General features: G+C 37.5%; 1 protein-coding gene across 1 annotated transcript; it reads right to left on the bottom strand.

Moving 5' to 3' along the window:
- Positions 1-230: 230 nt before the first annotated feature.
- LOC121430363 (arylacetamide deacetylase-like) lies at positions 231-7,340 on the bottom strand. The gene is made up of 4 exons (XM_041627648.1): positions 7,061-7,340; positions 5,920-6,172; positions 3,671-3,734; positions 231-2,278 (listed from the first exon to the last, which is right to left on the bottom strand). Exons 1-4 carry the CDS (start codon positions 7,205-7,207, stop codon positions 1,480-1,482), a joined length of 1,263 nt encoding a protein of 420 aa, XP_041483582.1. The 5' UTR covers positions 7,208-7,340; the 3' UTR covers positions 231-1,479.
- Between the last annotated feature and the right edge of the window lie 14,231 nt (positions 7,341-21,571).

The raw sequence follows: 21,571 nt of genomic DNA, 5'->3' as shown, positions 1-21,571 counted from the left end.
TCCGGATCAAATCTATCGCTTAGAAATAGTACACGTATGGGAGAAAGTATACAAATGTGAGAAATTATATATGTACAACAGCTTTGGCAACTCTCAGTAATTTCAGTACTTTCAGTATCCTCACTCATCTCAGTATTTCAGGAGTTCCAACACTTTCGTACTTGAGCTTTTCCGACCATGCATTCTTGTAGCTCCGTACAACGAAATAACGACAAGCATGAAATAAAGTATCAATTTCTTATAACTGTACTTAAGAAATCATGCTCACCCTGTCGCATTAGGTTCCAATCATTGGACAGATTTTCGTGCAGAATCCTCTTACTGTCAAAAATATTGCATTACCCATAATATTCAAGCATTCAAAAAACAGTTAAAGTCATGAAACGGCAATGGTAACTGTCACTTCTATTTATACCCAAACAGTGTAGAATAATCAAATATATATTTTGATCACAATCATACAGATCGTTGTTTCTCAGCAAATAAAAATAAAATAGTGTTTCTTACGTAATTGATTATAAACGATTACCGAATTTCCATATGCAACTATATACACGGATTAAAAATTATCCTAAGCTCCTCACCGTTCCGAAGCCATGTTGAACACTATATAAACCTTTCATTTTGTTACAATATATATATATATATATATATAAAACAATCATAAAAAAAAATAGAAATGCTATAAAAACAATATTCTCTGGAAAAAGAACTCGATATAAACTGATCAAGGTTCGTTATGTAAAATGATGCAAAAAATATGTTTCATCGAAACATCTTTTCCGAATGATCTCGACAATGATTGGTTTTGTGCTAATATCATTCAGGGAATGTTTCATGTAAGCTTTCAGCATTGACACATTTCAAAATCCAACATTCAACAATAGGCTATCAAAGTTACAATCATATCAGTCAATCAAATCCAAGAAAAATTGCCTGATCTGCCAGTTGTCGCGTAGGGCCTATCGCGTAGGCCTATACCCGCGACCATTTGAGAAAGGGGCCACCAAAATTCCGTCCAGTTTCTTTCCCGTTTACACGACCATTCGAGAAATTTGCGATAACTTCGCAAGACATCGGGTAAATTGGAACTGGACCCTATACCTTTTGAGAATTTAGAGTTGCCTTTTTTCAAATGGTCTGGTAAACTTGATCCTACGTTTCGGGAATTTAGGTGATTCTTTTCTCGAATGGTCGGTGTACGCGATTGCCCGACCCAACGCGATAACACATGAGATGAAACAAGCCGGTCTGCCAACTTGTCAGATAGTGTATTAATGAATCGCTCACCGAACGTTTTATCATGTTCATTGTTATTATGGTATCAAATACTTTTTTTTATATAATATACACCAAAACCTCTACATTCACCCGTATTTTCTGTCAAAAATAAAAAAAAATAGAAATTTATCAAAATTTTTGCTTATATTTAGAAATTGTCAACATTGATTGTAAGTAGGATGAAAATCATCGATTTGATCAGAGATGTTCTTTCATATAATCGATAAAATCATCTGCCATCTGCCTTCCAATTTCAAACGCTTTTTCTCCAAACCATGGAATTCCATGATAACCCTTTTCATAATTCACCCACTTCACCGGTACGCCCGAATCATCCAAACGTCTGGCGTAGAATATCCCGTCATCGCGTATACAGTCGTAGCCGACAGTTGCGACGAACGCGCGAGGCAAGTTAGTAAAGTCTTCCCGATAGAGCGGCGAGTACTTCGTCGAGGTCAAAACGTCCTTCATGCTATCCCAGATCTCGTCGTCACCGACGTCGTACGATGCCGGAGGAACGTAGCAATCTGGTTTCATGTGGGATGGGATGATGTCGTGGCTAAGGTGCTTCTGGTAGAATTCTGATTGCTTGAAGGCAGCAGAGGTGTGGTTATTCGCTTGAATCATCCGGACAAGGTGGTCGTCGTGATTGCCAAAGACATAGGCTGTGACGAAGTACGGCATGATGCTAGCCAAGTCAGGGATTTGTCCGAAATCACCTTTCTGACATCGTGCCTTCTGCATGGATGGAGTGTTTAGGTCGAAGCTCTGAATCCAAGGATACAGTAGGACCTGTAGCTTGATGTCGGGCAAGGAAGGCTCGTCCGTGATCGCACCAGATACGAGGGCAGTGAGAAGACCGCCGGCACTGTCCCCCATTAGCGCGACTCTCCTGGGATCAACGCCGAACTCACGAGCATGGTCAAGGAACCATTTTGTAGCTGCAAATGCATCATCGAAAGCAGCAGGGAACACATGATCAGGAGCTAGACGGTATCTGAAAGAAAAAAGAGCTGACACTAGTAAAGAACATCACGAATGAAACCATCTGATTGACTTGAATCTGTCTTTTGCCATGTTTGTATAATTATGTATTCATTTTGCACTGAACTGGTTGATACGACCTGCAAGATAATTTTCTCGATAGATCTAAACTATATTCTATCCAATGTTCTTTTAGGGTTAAGGTTGGGGTTGATTTTTTTTTCTCTGTTTGAAGCCGGCCGGTATAGCTATGCCTGGAGTGGAATCATCAAACAGCATGAAAAGTGGTTTTAATGGTTTAAATCAATTCCCAATTGATGACCAAAATATGGTCACCCTTAGCCTATAATTCCATTACAAATTGCATAAAAATTTATTGAACATAAATTGTCATTTTCGGCGAGGTTTTCACGTAAATGTTTTTAATTAAGCGCGAAGCACTCGGAACAAGGATAACTCCCTGGTCTGATTTGAAGATTCAATAAAGAATTTTCATTCTACTTTAAATCTAGAATAATGCAAGAACAAACTTGCCGAATCTTCGGATTAGGCCGAACCTGTTTCTGTTTCTGTTTGTGGTAACTCCCGCAGGAACTCGGCAGGACAGCATTTTGCTGGTAAACGCCAAGCTGGTATATAACCAATTACCTATGAAACATTTTACGTCTAGGTTAATCAGTCATAGTGGCTGACGTTATAGACGACAGATATCACTCTCGGGCCTTTTTTTCAAAGTGGAGACAATGGCAGAGTTGGGATTCGAACTCACAACCTTGTGATTATGAGTCCAATGCTCTAACCACTGGACCACACGACCCGTTCCAGGACCAATAAGTTTTTACTGCATGGTGTACCAAGAAATAAAGTTAAGGACCCCGTAACACATGGCTTGGCGATGAATCAAATATTTCTGATTGGTTCCTGGTCAGCATTTTTAACTAAATGCGCGTGTAACATTGATCCTGATTGGTCGATCCATTTAGTGATCGATCGCTATTTTTTTTTGTGTGTGTTACGAAGTCCAGTGTCGGAAGCACAGAAACGTTGCCTTTCAGCCTAACAGACCGTTTACAGTGCGCCCAGTCACATCTTTCGGATTATCAAGTCAAAACCTATATTTCAATGTGTAAGTAATGCACTGTTGCAACATTAGGCATCGCTGCCACGTCACCGGTTGTAACAGGGCTTCTAATAGCGCATTGTTAGTGCTTACAACCCGCCCTTTTACACGGTTAAAAAAAAACACGTAATTTGAATGATGATTCCAGTGAAAAATAAGGCTAATGACGAATTTTTAGCACGCGTGAAACCAAACTAAAACATGATTATAATCACTAACGCCTGCAATCATCATTACAATGATGGCTCAAGATTCACGTGTGAAAATGCCTTAAGTCTCACTTACGTAACAGCAATCCCAATAGCGTCTACTCTTTCAGCAATCATTCGCATGGCAGGATCATAAAGATCTGTAAAGGATACAAAAAAGGTGTGAAAAAGCAGCAAGAAATATGCTTTTTATCTAAAGCGATGAAATTAGACATGAAACATTCTCCAACCAAATCATTCACAATTCCGTCGACAGAGTCCCCAACATTGTATTACCTGTTTCTGCCTACTTTGATTGGATATCTATTTACATTAAAGGTGCAAGTATCAACGGTCAAGGGTCGCCTATCCCAGTTTTAAACTTTACGTTGAAAATGTGTCCATAATGTGATTTTCCCTCTTATATCAGGAATTGCGATTGTAACAAATTCAGTTAAAGTGACACTACTGTTCACACGTAAGATCGTATCTCTGTGACGTGTACAATGAATTGCGCCATCTTTCGGTAAAATAGTGAAAGATGTTTCCAAGGTATAACTACAGGTGTCACGGGCGTAAAACATTTCCCATAGACTTGTGTGTTAAAATGGCACTTTTGAAAAATTCATAAAAAATAAATGTAAAATTAGAGGGTGGAATGTTTACTACCATTGGATAGGATGTATATCTGACATTCTATATCTGAACAGGAAAGGGTACCGTAGCCAGCTCATTTTAAAATAAATCGCCATTTATGAAGATAACTATGAACGGATCAAATTCACCAACTGAAACAGTAAAATAGCCCTAATTAGTCCGCCAGTCAAAAAATAGTTCCAAGTCACATATTTATCTTCCCAATATGGGCGAAGAAGTTCAGTAGTTACCATTTCTAGAATCAGTGTTAGATTTTGAATCATATTCAAACATTTTTGTCAATCAGCAATATCAAATTGAAAAAAAATTCTTTAGCCGTCCTGATGTAATTATATAGGCTCGTGGCACCTACAATGCCAAACTCGTCACTATAGTGGCACAACGAGGTCAAAACTTGCAAGGGTTGGTTGTGTGTATGTTTTAATATACATGTACTGTTAAATATTTGGTAACACTTCGTAATTCCAAAGGTTCGTAAATCCGAAGGGTCTTCATTTCGAAGGTTCGTAATTGCAAACACGCAAATTGCCTATACCTTAATGTTTGTTAATCCGAAAACGAAAAAGGGTTCGTTAATCCGAACATTTGTGGCGTGATTACGAAGCTTCGTTATCCCGACGGTTCGTAAATCCAAAAAACAGAAAAGGTTCGTTATTCCGAAGGTTTGTTAGTCCGAAAACGAAATAAGGTTCGTTAGTCCGAAAACGAAATAAGGTTCATTGTTCCCAAGGTTTGTTAATCCGAAGAAAGGTTCGTTATTCCGAAGGTTTGTTAATCCGAAAAATGAAATAATGTGTGACGAAGCCGGGAAAACTGAAAGGGCAAGCACGGTGGAGGGGGGGGGGGTAGAAACACTTTTCATTTTCAATTGTTATGAGGATGGGCAGGCAGGGGCGCGGCCGAACGTATTTTTCTTGGGGTGGGGGAGCCAGAAAGGGGCACTTATGTCAAAATGGACCTTTTGGTGATATTTTCACCATGGGATTATCATCTTTGTGATGTCGTTGTGTGTTCTGTAGTAATTAAGTTGAGCAGGCCTTGTTTGTAGTGATTTCTGATTATCATTAAAAGAGTAGGCCCTATTTTTTTATCTACGGGGATTTTTTTTATCATAACCAGCCGAAGCTGTTAAAAATGACACCCCTCCGCTAAAAAAATATATCTTTCGGTTATTCACATGTGACCACTACACAGTCCCCGACACTCTTAATCCATTCGCTTGATATTGCTCAGAGAAAATCAAAATCAAGATTTTTTATCCAGGCGCCAATTCATGATGCAATACATGCTTTGACGACAACATACCCATGTATAATCCTTCGTTGAAACTATTACTGCAAAAAACGAACCTTATTTCATTTTTCGGATTAACAAACCTTCGGAATTACGAATCTTATTTCGTTTTCGGACTAACGATCCTAATTTTGTTTTTTGATTATCGAACCTTCGGAATGACGAATCTTCGGAATTATAAACCTTTGGAATAACGAACCTTTGGAATATTCGAACCTCTGGAACAACGAACCTTTGGAATTACAAATATTACCGAATTATTTTTGTATAATTTGCATGCGAAGAAAGCGAGCAAATAAAAAGATAAATAAAAAAATGGGGGTCCGTTTTTGAAAGAGATGTGTTTAAACACAAATCTTGACAGCAACGGGTTCAAGAACTAGTAATAATTGTTACCGATGCTGCCAACTGCCAGACCTCCGCCATGAAAGTACAAGAATGCTGGCATTTCCCCTTCACCATCTCTCTTGATTGGCTCATACACTCTGACCTTGATACCATCAAATGACGTCATCCTTGACCTGATGTTTGACCCAGGTACTTCTTCCGGAGGGTCCACAAAAAAGCCTTTGCCTATGGCAAAGGTATCCAGAATCTCCTCGAAGACGTTAGGGCATCGACGGTCCCGTAAACACATCTTTACATAATTCTAATGAATAAAGGATGAGATAAATGTAGTAAATCGGTGGGATACAATGGGAGGGGTGCCATGCATGAGTCAATTAAAACATCTCATAAAATCCTATGGGATGAAAACTAAAATACAACTGAAATATAGTGCATACTGACAAACTCTACAGTCTGCTGTCCAAACCCTTCACTCGAATTAAGCGGTCTGAATATGCAGCCTATAAGGTCCATGTCAATGACTTGCGTATATACAGAAGGCAGCTCTCGTTCAGGATTTAAAAAAAACAAGTTCTATTCTTTCTACAAAACCCACTTGTTGATCAAATGTTCAATTCGGGTCAATCACACCCCTAACAGGTATACACATATTGTCGAAATCTTATAGATTTACTAGTCTTCAATTGAACAATGGTAGTTGATAGAACATACCGTACTCTAATTATGTTACCACTCTTTAACACGCTAAAAATGGCTAATGACGAAATTTTAGCATGTGTGAAACCAAAATAGAATCACGAGCGCTAATCACAATCACGAATTAAAATTCTTCTCTGGAGGCGAATTCCATTTAAGTTTCACTGAAAGTACGTTACGAATTTTCCGTGCTTAGTAAAAAAAATTACACAACGCTGTTTAATATATGAACCTTACAGTTTTATACAGTTTAAACGAGTGTTTAAATCTTAAGCAACATAGTTTAATTCTAAATATCTAATCTTCAATAAATTAAACATGATTGTTCAAACGGTTAAACAAATGCTGTAAGGTTCATAGTTATAGTAAACAGCGTTTTTACTGTGTGTGAAAGGTCCGATGATTCTAAAGACGAATGGTAATCATCATTACAATGATGATTCAAGATTCACGTGTGAAAGGTCCTTAGTATAACCAGATCGTGACTACTTACAATATTCCCAAATACTTGCATCAGAGTCGCCGCTAGCCGGTACTGCGTTGCATCGGCAAAACCGTCTGGAACTGGTTTAAAGAAGACATAGGCAGTCAAGATTCCCGTTCCCGCAAGAAATACGAGCAGTTTTGTCCCGATGTTCATTTTAGCTTCTCATGAAATTTATGGACTGAAGTAATAAAAGAGATTTCATCGGGGTTGATAAATCCTACGCACAGGCCTGAATGTAGAAACTTTATGTTATCTCATGGACTCCGTTTACATGTTTTATAGTCAATATTTGAGTGGAAGAGACTTTGGACCAATATATATTCACCAGCGTATCCACCAAATACCAAGAAATGTATGGGGCCCATGCATGAGCATTAATTATAGTCACTATTGTCCCTGACGATTGGGCCCCTGAATGCTTTGTAGGATCTGGGCCCTGTATTGTACAAAGAGTTACGATTGATCCGATCAATCGTAACTCTGTGGAGATCCATCAGTGTCATAATTTTTTCTACGAAAAATTTGCACAATGTCCTTTATACGCAAAGAGAAGCGCAGTGAATTTTAAAGAAAACAATGAAAGCATGAATATACATCACAGCTAGAAAATATTTTGAAGGAACATGCATAATAGATGTTGATGTTGCTGGCCGTCCATAGTTACTATCGATCGGATCAATTGTAACTCTTTGTAAAATGGGGCCCTGGTACAGATGATGGATACGCACCAGATATTATACAAATTAATATATCAGGCTTTGATAAAGTAAAGTGCATTCACCCAGGTGAGGTGAATGGGTACCCGGTATATGGGAGAAATTTCTTGAAATCAATGCTTGTGCGCCTAGGCAGCTCAACTAATTAAAGCCGGGGTAATACTAATAGCAGGGCCCGCTGGTAGAACAGTTTTCAGAACTGAAGTAGCTACCCTGGGTAAATATATCTATATTATTATCACTATTATTATTATAGTGGGAAATTTTTATCAGAGGTTGGACTGGCAATTGCTATTTTCTGGAGGGGAAAATAGATCTAGTCATTATTATATTGCCAGCAGGGGCGTCGATCCATTTTTCAGAATGGGGAGAGGGAATCATTAACGTTCCAAACGCGCTTGATCGTACAAAACACCCATACCCACACACCCACACACACACACACACACATATATATATATATATACATATATATATATATATATATATATATATACATACAGGCGCGTACGCAGGATTTTTGAAAGGGGGGGGGGTTTCGAGCTGATTTTTTTTTTAAATCTCCCGCCCAGTCTCTAAAAAGTGATGAGCGGGGGGGGGGGGGGGAGGTGATGATTTTTTTTTTCAGCGCTGCAAATAAGACAATAACCTTTAAATGGGGATGGGTATGTAACAGTGTGGTCATGACCCGCGAGCGAGCAGAAATGTTCTCGTTTTTGCGTTGAAAACACAACCTTTTTGTCAATAGTTTGTTGGAATCATAGTCGATGCTACATGTCCTTCGGATCGTAGCACTCATGATATGGCCAACCGCGTATAGTACACAGCTCCTCGTCATAATATTAAAGGTTACCAAAAATTTTCTGTAGAATCTGATTTTTTGTGCTATTTCCCCTATTTTGAGGGTGCTGAACATGAATCTGCTTGTTGCCAAATTTATAAATGCCGTCTTTGACCGTTGCCATGGCAACGGATTAATTTCTCAAAAATAGCATGTGTACCCCTGTAAATGGTAGATAAACATGATAAAAATTAGCAAATAGATTGAAATCAAGGTTCCGATTAAATACAAATGAAATTAAGAAATATTTAAGATCATCAAAATAGTTCCAACTGGCCCGTTGCCATGGTAACGGCTCATTTTTCTTCCAGAAAAGTAAAAAATTTGATTTATAGTTGTAGAATCTGGTTTTTTTTTTGTTTCATTTTCCATGCGTTTACGGTGTTAAACATAGGAGTGATTTTTGCTAAATGTATAAATACACTCTCATTACGTTGCCATGGCAACCAAATAATACCTTATTTGGTAAAAAAGGAATAACATGGTAAAAAGATAATGGCGAGAAATACAATAAAAGCGACCTAATCTACATGCGTTGGGTTTTTTCCAAATCATTTAGAACAAAAACTACAGTAAGTATTCTGCAGGAGTTTATTGGAATGATAGGAATTGATGTTGCCTTGACAATGTTTGAATTTAAAGATAAATAGGAATATTGCAAATTGGCCGTTGCCATGGTAACAGCTTATTTTTCTCAGAAAAGTATCCATTTGATAGAAAATATTACAGAATCTGAATTTTCTTTCATTTCCTCTAATTACAAGATGCTATATCTATATATGCTTGTTGCTAAATGTATAAATACCATCTTAAGCCATTGCCATGGCAACCGAAAAATATGGGGGAGATAGTAATGGAAAATACCATAAAAATCACAATCTACTTGCGTAAATTTTGAACCATTCGTTTAATATTGAACAAAACATACGGTAAGTGGTCTGCATGAGTTCATTTGAAAGAAAATAATTACTGTTGCCTTGGTAAGACTTGCATTTAATATAAATATGAATGCAACCCCCCCCCCCCCGTTGCCATGGTAACAGCTGATTTTTCTCAAAAAAATACAAAGTTGATAAAAACTTCTGATTTTCGTTTCATTTCCCCTAATGTTAGGGTGCTCAACATCCATATGCTTGTTAATGTAAAAATACTCCCTCGGGCCATTTTCAATTTATAATAAAGTCCAATCGACATAATCATTATCATTAATCATAAAGTTCAAGTTTCAGGTCATATGATCAAGGTCTTAGGTCTTTTACGATCGCCAAGATTTGGCCATGTTGTATTATCATCATTGAATCTCATCAAGTTTCTGATAAGGCAAAACTTTGAGAGTTCATATAGGTATTCAACTATCACTGATTATTGTGCAGGAATTTCAGGTTTAAGTTCTGGTCAATGAACTTTGACTGTACTGTGGTATCAACATCAAAAAACTTTACTTAGGTTTATTAATTTTCAAGTTAATTATATATCATGTCACAATCTGAAGGTTAAGGGTCTTTTGAGGTAAAAAAAACTTCTCAGGATTCTATTATTAAATGAATGGGTTTTTCATGAAAGTCCCACATTGAGTCTACATTAAAACATGGAAGAATTTTACCTTGTATCCTTAAAAGGTCAGCTGTATCTAATAGAAGGCCAGGATTATGTCAATTTGCCAAATAAACTTTAGAGTTATAATTATTATCTTTAACAGCTTTCTTTTAAAGGTCAATTCCAACCCCGATAAATGTTGATTTGAATAAATAAAGAAAAATCATACTAGCATAATGCTGAAAATTTCATGTAAAAGAAGAAAGTTGTGGCATTTTAAATTTTGCTTATTTTTCACATAACAGTACAACTCAGTAATACGCAAATGAGACAGTCGATGATGTCCCTCACTATTTCTTTTGTTTTTATTGTTTTAATTATACAATATTTCATTTTATACAGATTTGACAATAAGGGCCAACTTGACTGAACCATATAGTATTAAACAATGCTAATTACATGTGTTCATGGAGGAATAAAACTTTGTATTAGACATGAGAATGAGGAGAAAATAGGAAAAATTCATATTTCACATAATAAAATGCAAAAGACATAGTGAGTGGATGACATCATCAGTCTTCTCATTTGCATACCGACCAGAAAATGCAAGTATCTGTTTTTTGTGAAATTAAGCGAAAATATAAAATATAACTTTCATGTTTTACATCCGATTTTGATGAAATTTTCAGTGTTGTGTTTGTTGGATTTTTCTCTTTTTATTAAACTTAATTTTGTGTTGGGGTGGACTTGTCCTTTAAAATAAATACATTTTAACATTTATAGCAAGTTCTTCATGTAAACATGCTCAAAGCACTTTCCAATATAGCTTAACATTGTGGGGGCGTCGTGGTCTAGTGGTTAAGCCTCTTTCTTTCAATCTGAGGGACATGGGTTCGATTCCCAGCCGGGGTGTTTTCCTTTAAAAGCAAGAAAATTATCCATATTGTGTACTGCAACCCAGGTGAGGTAAATGGATACTTGAAGGAAGTTGTGAGCACCGGATGCGGTAGACTAGCTTAGCCAGGGTAATAAAGTAGCACTATACAAATCCTAGGCTATATTAGTTCATTTATTATCATAAAAATGAATAATTCTACTCTTCAAGTGCTTAAAATATTAAGTGGGTGTTATACATAAAATTCAAAAAAATATTGTACAGAAGGACATGAACTGATTTTGAATACTGGGACCAGTGAAACTTGTGCACTGTTTACCCAAGTTGGGGATAGAAAAGGGTATGGAAAAACCCAGCATGAAATGTATTGTGGTGTCAAGTTATTAATCGACAAGTAAACAAAGCAATTTTTCTATGATACTGTTTTTGACCAGTAGCAAGTGAAGCTCTTTGAAGAAAGGAAACATGATCATACTTTCTGGCTGTTGTAATGATACCGACTGCTCGATTCTGAATGTGCTGTTTTGACTATATCTAGGCGCCTGAACCCCAGTGATTGAACAGCATGATGGCAAGCATCATACGTCAATAGCTTTCCGGCCATTATATTGTATCATGGTAGCTCCATGTTTGTATAAATGGGAGTTTTGGGTTTTACAAAGCGAATTTACTTGCTTACTCGTTAATGACGAATTAAGTTCAACACCTAGAATTCTTACAGATTCAGCAGGTTCAGAATTACCAATTAACAAATGATCATGGGCAGGTAAATAGTGTCTATGTCTAGGACTTTTTGTTCATTCAAGAGTAGGCTCAACTTTATGTCTTATCATTGATACATTAATTTCCTGAATACAATAGCATTGTGAAAACTAGTTGGAGATTTGGGAACTAAAGAAATCAAATTCAACATTATTCTGCCTCAAAGTGTCCCCAAGTGGTAATAAATACAGAGAAAAAACTATAGGTCCCAGTACAAAACCCTGAGGAACGCCATATTCAAACCCATCACCCATTTTTAATTACTACCGACCGCCATTCGTTTTAAAGGCAAGGTCAGTGTGTCAAATGTAAATGGGCCCTGTTGTACAAAGAGTTACGATTGATCCGATCAATCGTAACTCTGGAAATTCATCAGTGTCATAATTTTTTCTATGAAAAATTTGCACAATGTCCTTTGTAAACAAATGAAATCACACAAAATTTTTAAGAAATTAATGACTTTACAGATATACATTCATATCTAGAAATCTTTTTGAACACATGCATTTCATATGCTGATTTTGCTGGTTTTTCATAGTTGCGATTGATCGGATTAATCGCAACTCTTTGTACAACAAGGTCCCAATTTTGATTTCTTGCCTCTAAAACCCCCAAATAAATATTTTGAACAACTCTCTATCAAAATGGAATCATTTGTGACCCTTAAATTGGCAGCCACCTTGGAGTTAGAAGTCGGGGGTAATTCAATTCAGCAAATAGTTGTCGCATGTCAAGTTCTTAAAAACTTTACCCCTAAATCATTATTTCTGTCAGATTTCTAGGCCAAATTGCCCAAAATATTCTCAAAATTGTCTCTAGCTGAATTCTCCCAAATTTCACAAACCCTTAGAAAAATTGGCATACTGGCTATTTTTTCGTTATGAAATTAATTAGAGCACAAATGGTCAAAAAAAATCTTTACACTACACATTCCTCACTTGAACCTGGGAAACGATTCGCTAGGTCCATTGGAGAGATTGAGCGTTGACCACAGACTGTAGGTAGTTGGACAATAGGGTGACCCTTTGATTATGAGCAGAGCCATCAAGGGATTCAGTCAAGTGAAGGAAGCTACATCTTCATTTGAGTCTTTTTGGGGCAGGTTCATACTTAAAAGAGTGGATGAAGATAGTTATCTTCTTGCTTGTTTTTTCCACCTATGCTGATACCTCTCTTCTGATGTGTGGATGGGCAATACCACACTGTAGCTAGAGATCATCTGCTCTTGTTTTTGTCGCAGCCAGTAATTGCTCTGCAAGCAGCATTCAGGGCTGTAACAAACGTGGCAGCATGTGATGACCTAAAACGGATGAGGACTGCATACTCAGCAGTCAAGTAGCAAAGAGCAGGAGCTGTCGCACGGATGGTTTTGCACCTGTTCCCATTTTGTGTTCGAAAGCTTCTTCAGGATGCTGTTCCTTGCTCCAACTTTAGCCTTTGTCTTGGCAACATGTTCTTTGTAGGTAAGGGAACTGTCTAGGGTGATGTCAAGGTAGATTGGCTTACTGGTGTGTTCCAACCATTTTCTATACCATCTGACCCTTAGTTACTGGTCTGCATCTCTGTTTTTTAGGTGGAAAGCACTGACTCAGTGGGTTTTCTATGGATTTGCCCAGAGATGATTTGCAGCGTAGTAAGGAGTCAGGCCTACCAGAGCATCGCTGAGTGCTTTTTCATCTCTTCAAAGGACTGTTTGTGTGAAGTAATACAAATGTCATTAGCAGAAAGGTAGCTCTCATTATTTGGATTGGTTGGTCATTTGTGTAGATGATAAAGAGTAGGACGATGATGCTTCCTTGTGGGAGACCTTTTGTGTGTCAGCCATCTGCTACTGGAACCACTGAGATTCACAAAACCGTTGATTTGAGAGCATGTTCTGAATCGTCTGTCAGGCCATGGATAGGTCCATGGTCATCTCAAAGACTTTCCTTGTGAGTATTCAATGACTGTGTCATAAGCTTCAATGAGGTCAACAAAGGCTGCTCTTTATATCAACCCTTCCTCGAAGCAATCTTCAATGTACTGTGTCAGATTCAGCAGTTAACTAGAACAAGACTTTCCAGGCCTAAATCCTGCTTGTTCTGGAATAAGGAGCTCATCCACCAAGGGAGCAATGTGGTGGAGGAGCCTTTCAAAGATCTTGTATGACAAAGCAGAGATATTGGCCTGTAGCTCTTTGGGCTGGCTGGTGTTTTGCCTGGCTTGAGTAAGGCAACTACCCTTGATTTCCTCCATAAGTTTGGCATTGTGCTTTCACTCAAGACAGTAGTTTAGCATGCCAAGCCGCCGTTGGAGTGCAGCAGGTCCAAGATGTCCCATCTGTTCACAGATCGAGGACATCGTCCAATCCAGCTGCCTTGCTGATCTTCATTGCTTTGATAGCATTGCACAAGTTGTTCATGCTGAAAGTTCTTTTGAATTCAGATGACTCTTGGCAGGCTATTCCCAAACTTTGAGGATGGAACTTCGCGGGTTACCTTGGCTGTTCACTAGAAGCTGGCTGGCCACTTGGCCGGCGGTAACTTGGGACCTACATGTAGATTGGGACTTTGTAGAGTCATTCCCAAGGATCCGAATCTGGTGTTTCTGCTGGCCCTGAGTATAGCTTGTATGGCATCCCTGTGGAATATTCTTCCTTGATGATTTCTTCAGCAGCTCTAAAAATGTGTCGTAATGAGTAGGGAGTGCAGGGAGGTTCTGAAGATATGTATTCAGACATCAGGCAATTTGACATCAGACATCAGGCAATTTGCAACATTGATATTTATCATATGAAATTAAATTGATTAACCACTATCAAAGCAACAGCAACAAGCATATCAATGTCTAGCAACCTACATGTATACTATGGCGGAAATGAAAGAATAATCGGACATATCTTTATTAAAATTTGTTATTTTCTGGTGTAAATGGAGCCGTTACCATGACAATAGGCCATTTGCATCATTGATAGTTATTAATAAAATCAAGCGTTGCTAAGGAAATATCCATTTTATCATTCTAATTAATTAATGCAGAATACTTACCGGAATTTTGCTTTAAAAATTAAATTAATGGGTCAAGCCTTTCGCATGTAGATTAGTTCGTTTTTACTGTACATCCACCATTACCTTTTTTCAACAGGTTATTTTTTACCAAATAAGTTGGTATTTGGTTGCCATGGCAATGGTCTGAGATGGTACTTACATAATTACCAACAAGCATATTAATTTTTAGCAACCTAAACTTAGTGGAAATTAAAGGATAAAAAGTGACTCTACATGATTTTATCAAAATTTGTACTTTTCTGAGAAAAATAAGATGTTACCATGGCAACGGGCCATTTGCAACATTGATATATATTTTTAAATTCAAGCATTGTCAAGGCAACATCAATTCCTATCATTCCAATAATCTCATGCATAACACTTATGTAGTTTTTGTTCTAAATGAGTGGGAAAACCCCAACACATGTAGATTAAGTAGCTTTTATTGTCTTTCCTGCCATTATCTTTTTTTCCATGTTATTATCTTTTTTTACCAAATTAGGTATTATTTGGTTACCATGGCAACGGAATGAAAGTGTATTTATACATTTAGCAAAATCACTCCCTATGTTTAACACCCTAATCGCAGGGAAAATGAAACAAAAAACAGATTATACAACTTTTAAATAATTTTTTTTACTTTTCTGGAGGAAAAATGAGCCGTTACCATGGCAACAGGCTAATTGGAACTATTTTGATGATCTTAAATATTTCTGAATTTTATTTGTATTTAATCGGAACCTTGAATTCAATCTCTTGGCTAATTAATATCATGTTTATCTACCAATTACATGGGAATACATGTTATTTTTGAGAAATTAATCGGTTGCCATGGCAACGGTCGAAGACGGCATTTATAAATTTGGCAACAAGCAGATTCGTATTCAGCACCCTAAAAATAGGAGAAATAGCACAAAAATCAGATTCTACAGAAAATTTTTGGAATTCTTACTACTTGCCGCCTACTAGTAGCCAGGATTTCATTTTGGAGGGGGCGGTAAATGCACGCGAAGCGTGCCAACACTTACAAAGCGCGCTCCCTAGGGGGTGGGTGCAGGGCGAAGCTTTTAGTGTTTCATAAATTAAAATGAAAAGGAGCCGTTTCTCTTGTCTCTAGTACCTCCAATTCGGTTGACTATATTGCGATTTTGAACCTTGTTTTCAAAAGTGATTGTAAACGCACAAAAGAGGTATACAATGGAGGAAATTAAAATGATAATAACTCCGCGCGAAGCGCGGAAGCTAAAGTGATTTATCAATTTTTCTTGCCATAAAAAGGGTCCCATGAAAAGGGTATTCTCAAAGATATATTGAAACTTTCTTTGGAAAGATCAGATTTGATTACAAACAATTTAGCATCAGTGCATATTTTTAACTCGCAAAACAGAGGAGAAGATTGGTAGAGGAAGATATTCCTCCCCGCGATGAGCAATGAAACTCAATGAAATGACGTTTCATCAAATGTAGATATCTCTAATACCCAATCGTCTCTAATTCAATTGATTTTCTAAGATTATTGAACTTCATTACAAGGAAAATAGTGCGCATAAAGTTGAAACTTCTGTGATTTATTGAAATTATCTATATAATAAAGGATGATTAATTTTTTTGACTTATCCTGAAGCGCTTCATTTTGAATATAAAGAAACTTAAGTGTCATTCAAAATTTCAAACTGAGGGCGCAAAACAGGACAGGAGATGAATGTATACAGGGAAATGACATGAAGTTTAATACAATTTGATAAAAAAAAAATATTGTACTTTTTTATTTAATACGACACGGATTCCATACCTTCCTCTTTTTAAATTAGGAACCTGTTTGCCCCCAAATTATGGTTGTTTATAGTAATGAGCTGAAAAGCGGGAGAAGCTGACTTTATGGAGGTGACGGCAGAAACTGATATAAAGATTTTACCCGCTCGGAGCCGACCAGACCAGAAGTTGCGCGATCAATTGAAAAAAAAGATAACTTCATACATTTACTTCGGCCTAACCTTACTCAAATTCATGCCCTAATGTATACAATTTTAACTTTAACTGGCAAGAAGCACATAGCTGAGGTGGAAAAACAGGGTTAGAGAAAAGGTGGGGGGACAATGGAGAACTTCAATATTGTCATTTAACCGCGCGCAGCGCGGAAGCAAAATTCATATATGAATTTAAAGCAAGAAGAGTGAAGGAGTTTCTCTTTTTAGAAAAAAATAAAGAATAAATAGAAAAAACACAAAGCTACCTTTCTTCCCTTTCCTTCCTTCCCTTTTCCTTTTCTCCTCTCCTTTTTTCCCTTCTTTTTTTTCTTTTTGGGGACGTTTTGGGGGGCGACCGCCCCCCTGGCTACGCGCCTGGATATGGCCTTGATCAGAACACTAGAACTGAGAAATGTCATGAATAATTACGAGCGAGCGGAGCAAGCGAGCCGAAATGTTTGCGTTTTCCGTCAAAACATACAATTCTTCTCAATAGCTTGTTGGTAATGATTACATATTAGTTGATGATACATGTCCTTCTGCTCGTAAGTCTCATGATATGGCCTTGATCAAGAGACTAGAAACTTAAGAAATTTCATAAATGATTACGAGCGAGCGGAGTGAGCGAGCCGAAATTTTCGCGTTTTCCCGTCAAAACATACATTTCTTGTCAATAGTTTGTTAGTAAATCAAGTATTAGTCGATGCTACATGTCCTTCTATTCGTAACACTCATAATACGGCCTTGAACAGGAGACTAGATACTTATGGAATTTCATAAATTATTACGAGCGAGCGGAGCGAGCTAACCGACATTTTAGCGTTTTCCGTCATTTTGGTTTTCATATTGGTAAAACATATTTTGTAAGAAAACGTATGTCTTTGTCTTGGTTCACTTGTATTCATAAGTATACATCATGATAATCATGTATGGCCTTGTTAATGGCGATACCGTGATCATGTCGGCGACATGTGGAAATAAAAGATATAATAAAATGGAGCGAGCGAAGCGAGCGGAAATTTTTTCTGTGTTTTTCGTCGGAAACATGAGATTCTGTTCATTATTGCTGTCATATACATTATTGGGTAGGGGAACTGTCCGTAACCAGACCAAGGAGTTATCAGGCGCTTGCCCGATATCTCCTTGACCAGACCGACCTCTGGGGAGACAAGCAAAAAAAAAAAAAAAAAAAAAAAAAAAAAAGGAAACGAAAGGGGGGGGGGGGTTGAACCCCCGAAACCCCCCCTTGCGTACGCGCCTGTATACATATGACTCATGAAACACAGACACGTATCTCACCAACAAATTAATGTGAGCGGGAAGCGCGAGCTGATTTTTTTTAGTATACTGACAGGAAAAGCGTGCCTGTTTAGGACTGTTTGTAGTAACTCATGAGGAGGATACATATCTCACTACACAGATAGTACGAGTGCCGAGAGTGAGCTGAAATTTCTTTATATTCTGACCTGAAAACTTGATATTCTAAGCATTTTTGGTACCAATGATTAAGATTTGTATCTAAAAGAATAGATGCGAGCGCGAAGCGCGAGCAGAAAATTTTGATATTTCGATCTGAAAAAATGACAGTTTAATGGACGTTTTTGATAAAGAACAAGATATATATCCAAGAAAAGATGATTGCAAATCGAAGCAGGAGTTCTTTTGAGGCTTAGAACTGAAAACGGGACATTTACATTCACCTATTTAATCATGAAAAGTATGGGTTTTTGCTACAGAAACGATGCGAGCACGAAGCGCGAGCTGAAAATTTTTATATTCCAATCTGAAAAGCGGACATTTTGAGCACGATAAAGAACGAGTTCTGTATCTCCATCTCGCTTGCTGAACATTATAATCTGTTTTTTTTTAAATGCATATCCGGAATTATCAGGGGGGGGGCAAAATGATATGTTTGCCCCCCCCATTGTTTTAATTGGTGGGGCGATCGCCCCCTGCCCCCCAGGATCGACGCCTCTGATTGCCAGTCTAACCGAGGATTAATCATTCCCACTATGCTTTCAAAGGAAACGCGTGATATATTTGTTTTTTTATCCGGGCAAGTCTGTACATAGATTAAATCCTGCACTGATTGGTTCAAATAGCATATTGTGACCAAACATATTTCAACTATATGATGTTGCGTGACGTCAGACCTCGAAATATATCAGGCTTTGAGAAAGTAAAGTGGGAATTATTTATCCGAGGTAAAATTGGTACTTAGCCTTATTTTTCACTGGAATCATCATTCAAATTACCATTTTTTTAACCGCGTGAAAGGGCGGGCAGTCATGTAGAGAAGAACAAATGCCCACGTGCCATGATTAAAATTATAAACAATGACAACAAGATCTATATTACATGATAAATAGGGAAAATTCAGTAATAAAAGTGAAGAAGAAGAAGAAGAAGAAAAAGAAAAATGAAAAATAAAATTGCCAAAATTAAATGATCCTATAATCTTCATTACAAGGACTTGCAAACTTGGTCTCTTAGAGGCTCAAAATAAATTATACTTCATGCAGTTAATTTTTTTTTCTGACCGAACTTGGAAGTATGGAAAACAATAATAAAATATCTTGTCATCCCCTCGCAAGAACCGTCGTCCTGTCCTGGGTCAGTTTGTCTGGCACTATATATCGTACCTAACGGGGGGGGGGGGTGTCAGACTGCCCCCCCCCCCCCTCTGACGAGCCATAACTCATGCAGGGGACGTATCCCTGCCCCCCCCCCTGACGATTCACAACTGATCCAACGTGCCCCCCTTTGAGAAGCAAAATAAATAATTTGTGCCCCCTCTTATGAACCTGAAGACCTTTTTTTCTGCTTGTCAATTATTTTATTATTTTTTGTGGTAAGAAATCCTTTATCTGAGGTTGAAGAACTTTTTTTTGCTTGTCAATTCTATTTGTGGTAAGAAATCCTTTATTTGTGGTTGAAGACCTCCCCCCCCCTTTGGAAAATCCTAGGTACGCCAGTGTTGTCTGGTCATTTCCAATATCCATGATATCTTTCCATTCATAATGACTCCTCTCAAGTATTCCGTGATCTCATTGCCCCACATACCATCTATTCATATGCCGTTCTACTCGTTCCTTTCGGTCTTTATCTTCCCCGTGCATCTTCTGCTCATTTTTCTTTCTTCTCCTCTTTCATCTTCTCTTTAAATATATATATTCCGGTTCATCTGGGGCCCGTTGCAGAAAGAGTTGCAATCAATCGTAACTCTATAAAAATCATCCGCAACTTGATTTCCAACCAATCAACAGCGCGCATTTGGGACTTGCGATTGATTTTTTTTGACTTGCGTTGGAACGCAATTCTTTCTGTAACGGACCCCTGTTCGCATTACTTTTTTCGACCGCCCTCATCTCCTTCTCCTAACCCAGGCTCTCTCCCTCTCGATTCCTTTCTTCCACTCTTTACACCCCCTCTCTCTCCCTCTCCATCTACACCCCCCTCCTCGCACCTCTCTTTCTTCATCTCTCTTTCTATCTTTCTCCATCTCATCCCCTCACTTTCTTTCTCCCACTACCTCAGTAAAACTATGCCGACAAATAAAACATCCGACAATTCGATATCTCTTCAATTGATATATACATTATCTACATTTTATTTACATTCTCAATTCGAATCAGACACAATACAAATAATATCCATATAATAGTTTTCTTAACCTTTACCCACGTGACCTGATGCAGGCCTGAGATGGACTACAGTCTTAAATATCAAATAGTAATGACGATAATTGATTTCTAGTTTGACTAGTCGTTTTAATACATCCTTATTAGTACATTAATCATTACTTGAATACAAACTTGGCAGTATGATTGGCATAATCAAAATTAATATATCAAAAATACAAGACAATCATTGCAGTCATTTACAATGATATGTCCTTTTCACTCGAAACCTCAAATAGAGAAATTGTTAGTTTCAGTCGGTAGATAAATACCCATTTTCATAACTATATACGAATTGTATGTCGTCATTTCACTTATAATACCACATGTTATACTGTGCTCCCGTAAGAAATGAATTATATAGGTTCTTTTCAAGAAACACCAAAAAGAGTGGATAAGAAAAATAAATAATTACCAATAGACGTCAACGTTTTGAAACTAATTTGCATTTTGTATTTCAAATGTCCTTTTCATCAATCAACTTGTGATGCAAAAAATTATTTTCCTTCATGCGAGTTTCAAATTCATGGAAACTATAGCAGAACCTTATTTAGAATTGCCATTACATGACAATAATAATTTGCAGCGAATAACCAATAAATGTTTTATAATTTCAAATAAAAATCAGCACATATGTCAAGAGGTAATTCCGAATTACTCAAAAGACATAATGATTATGTTTAATTGCTAATAACAAGGTGATAAATACGAACAATAATTTACAATTATTTTTTTTCTCAAAAAAGTACTTAAGATCTACCTCTCCGTTTTTTTCTGTGACGCCAGGTGAGTGCTTCCTCAACATTTGTCACGTCTGAAAACTTTTCTCTTTTTTGATTGGCTGAGAAGCACACGTATTTGACTGTTACCATGGTATCAGTCGCATAAAACAAACGATAGCGGACAAAACACATGATAAATGCTTTCCTTGCATTCCGCACATTTTTTTCCTAAAATTTCTGGTCGTATGTAAATTGTAAAGGTCTATTCATAAAAGAAAACAAAAATAAGATACATGATAAAGGACAGGGTATCATAAGATCACTATAGCGACTATTATATGCATATAATAGTCGCTATATGGTACCCTGTTA

The sequence above is a fragment of the Lytechinus variegatus genome, chromosome 16, assembly GCF_018143015.1.
Source record: "Lytechinus variegatus isolate NC3 chromosome 16, Lvar_3.0, whole genome shotgun sequence".
NCBI classification, from domain to species: Eukaryota; Metazoa; Echinodermata; class Echinoidea; order Temnopleuroida; family Toxopneustidae; genus Lytechinus; species Lytechinus variegatus.
This window is presented reverse-complemented; position numbering and strand designations above follow the sequence as displayed.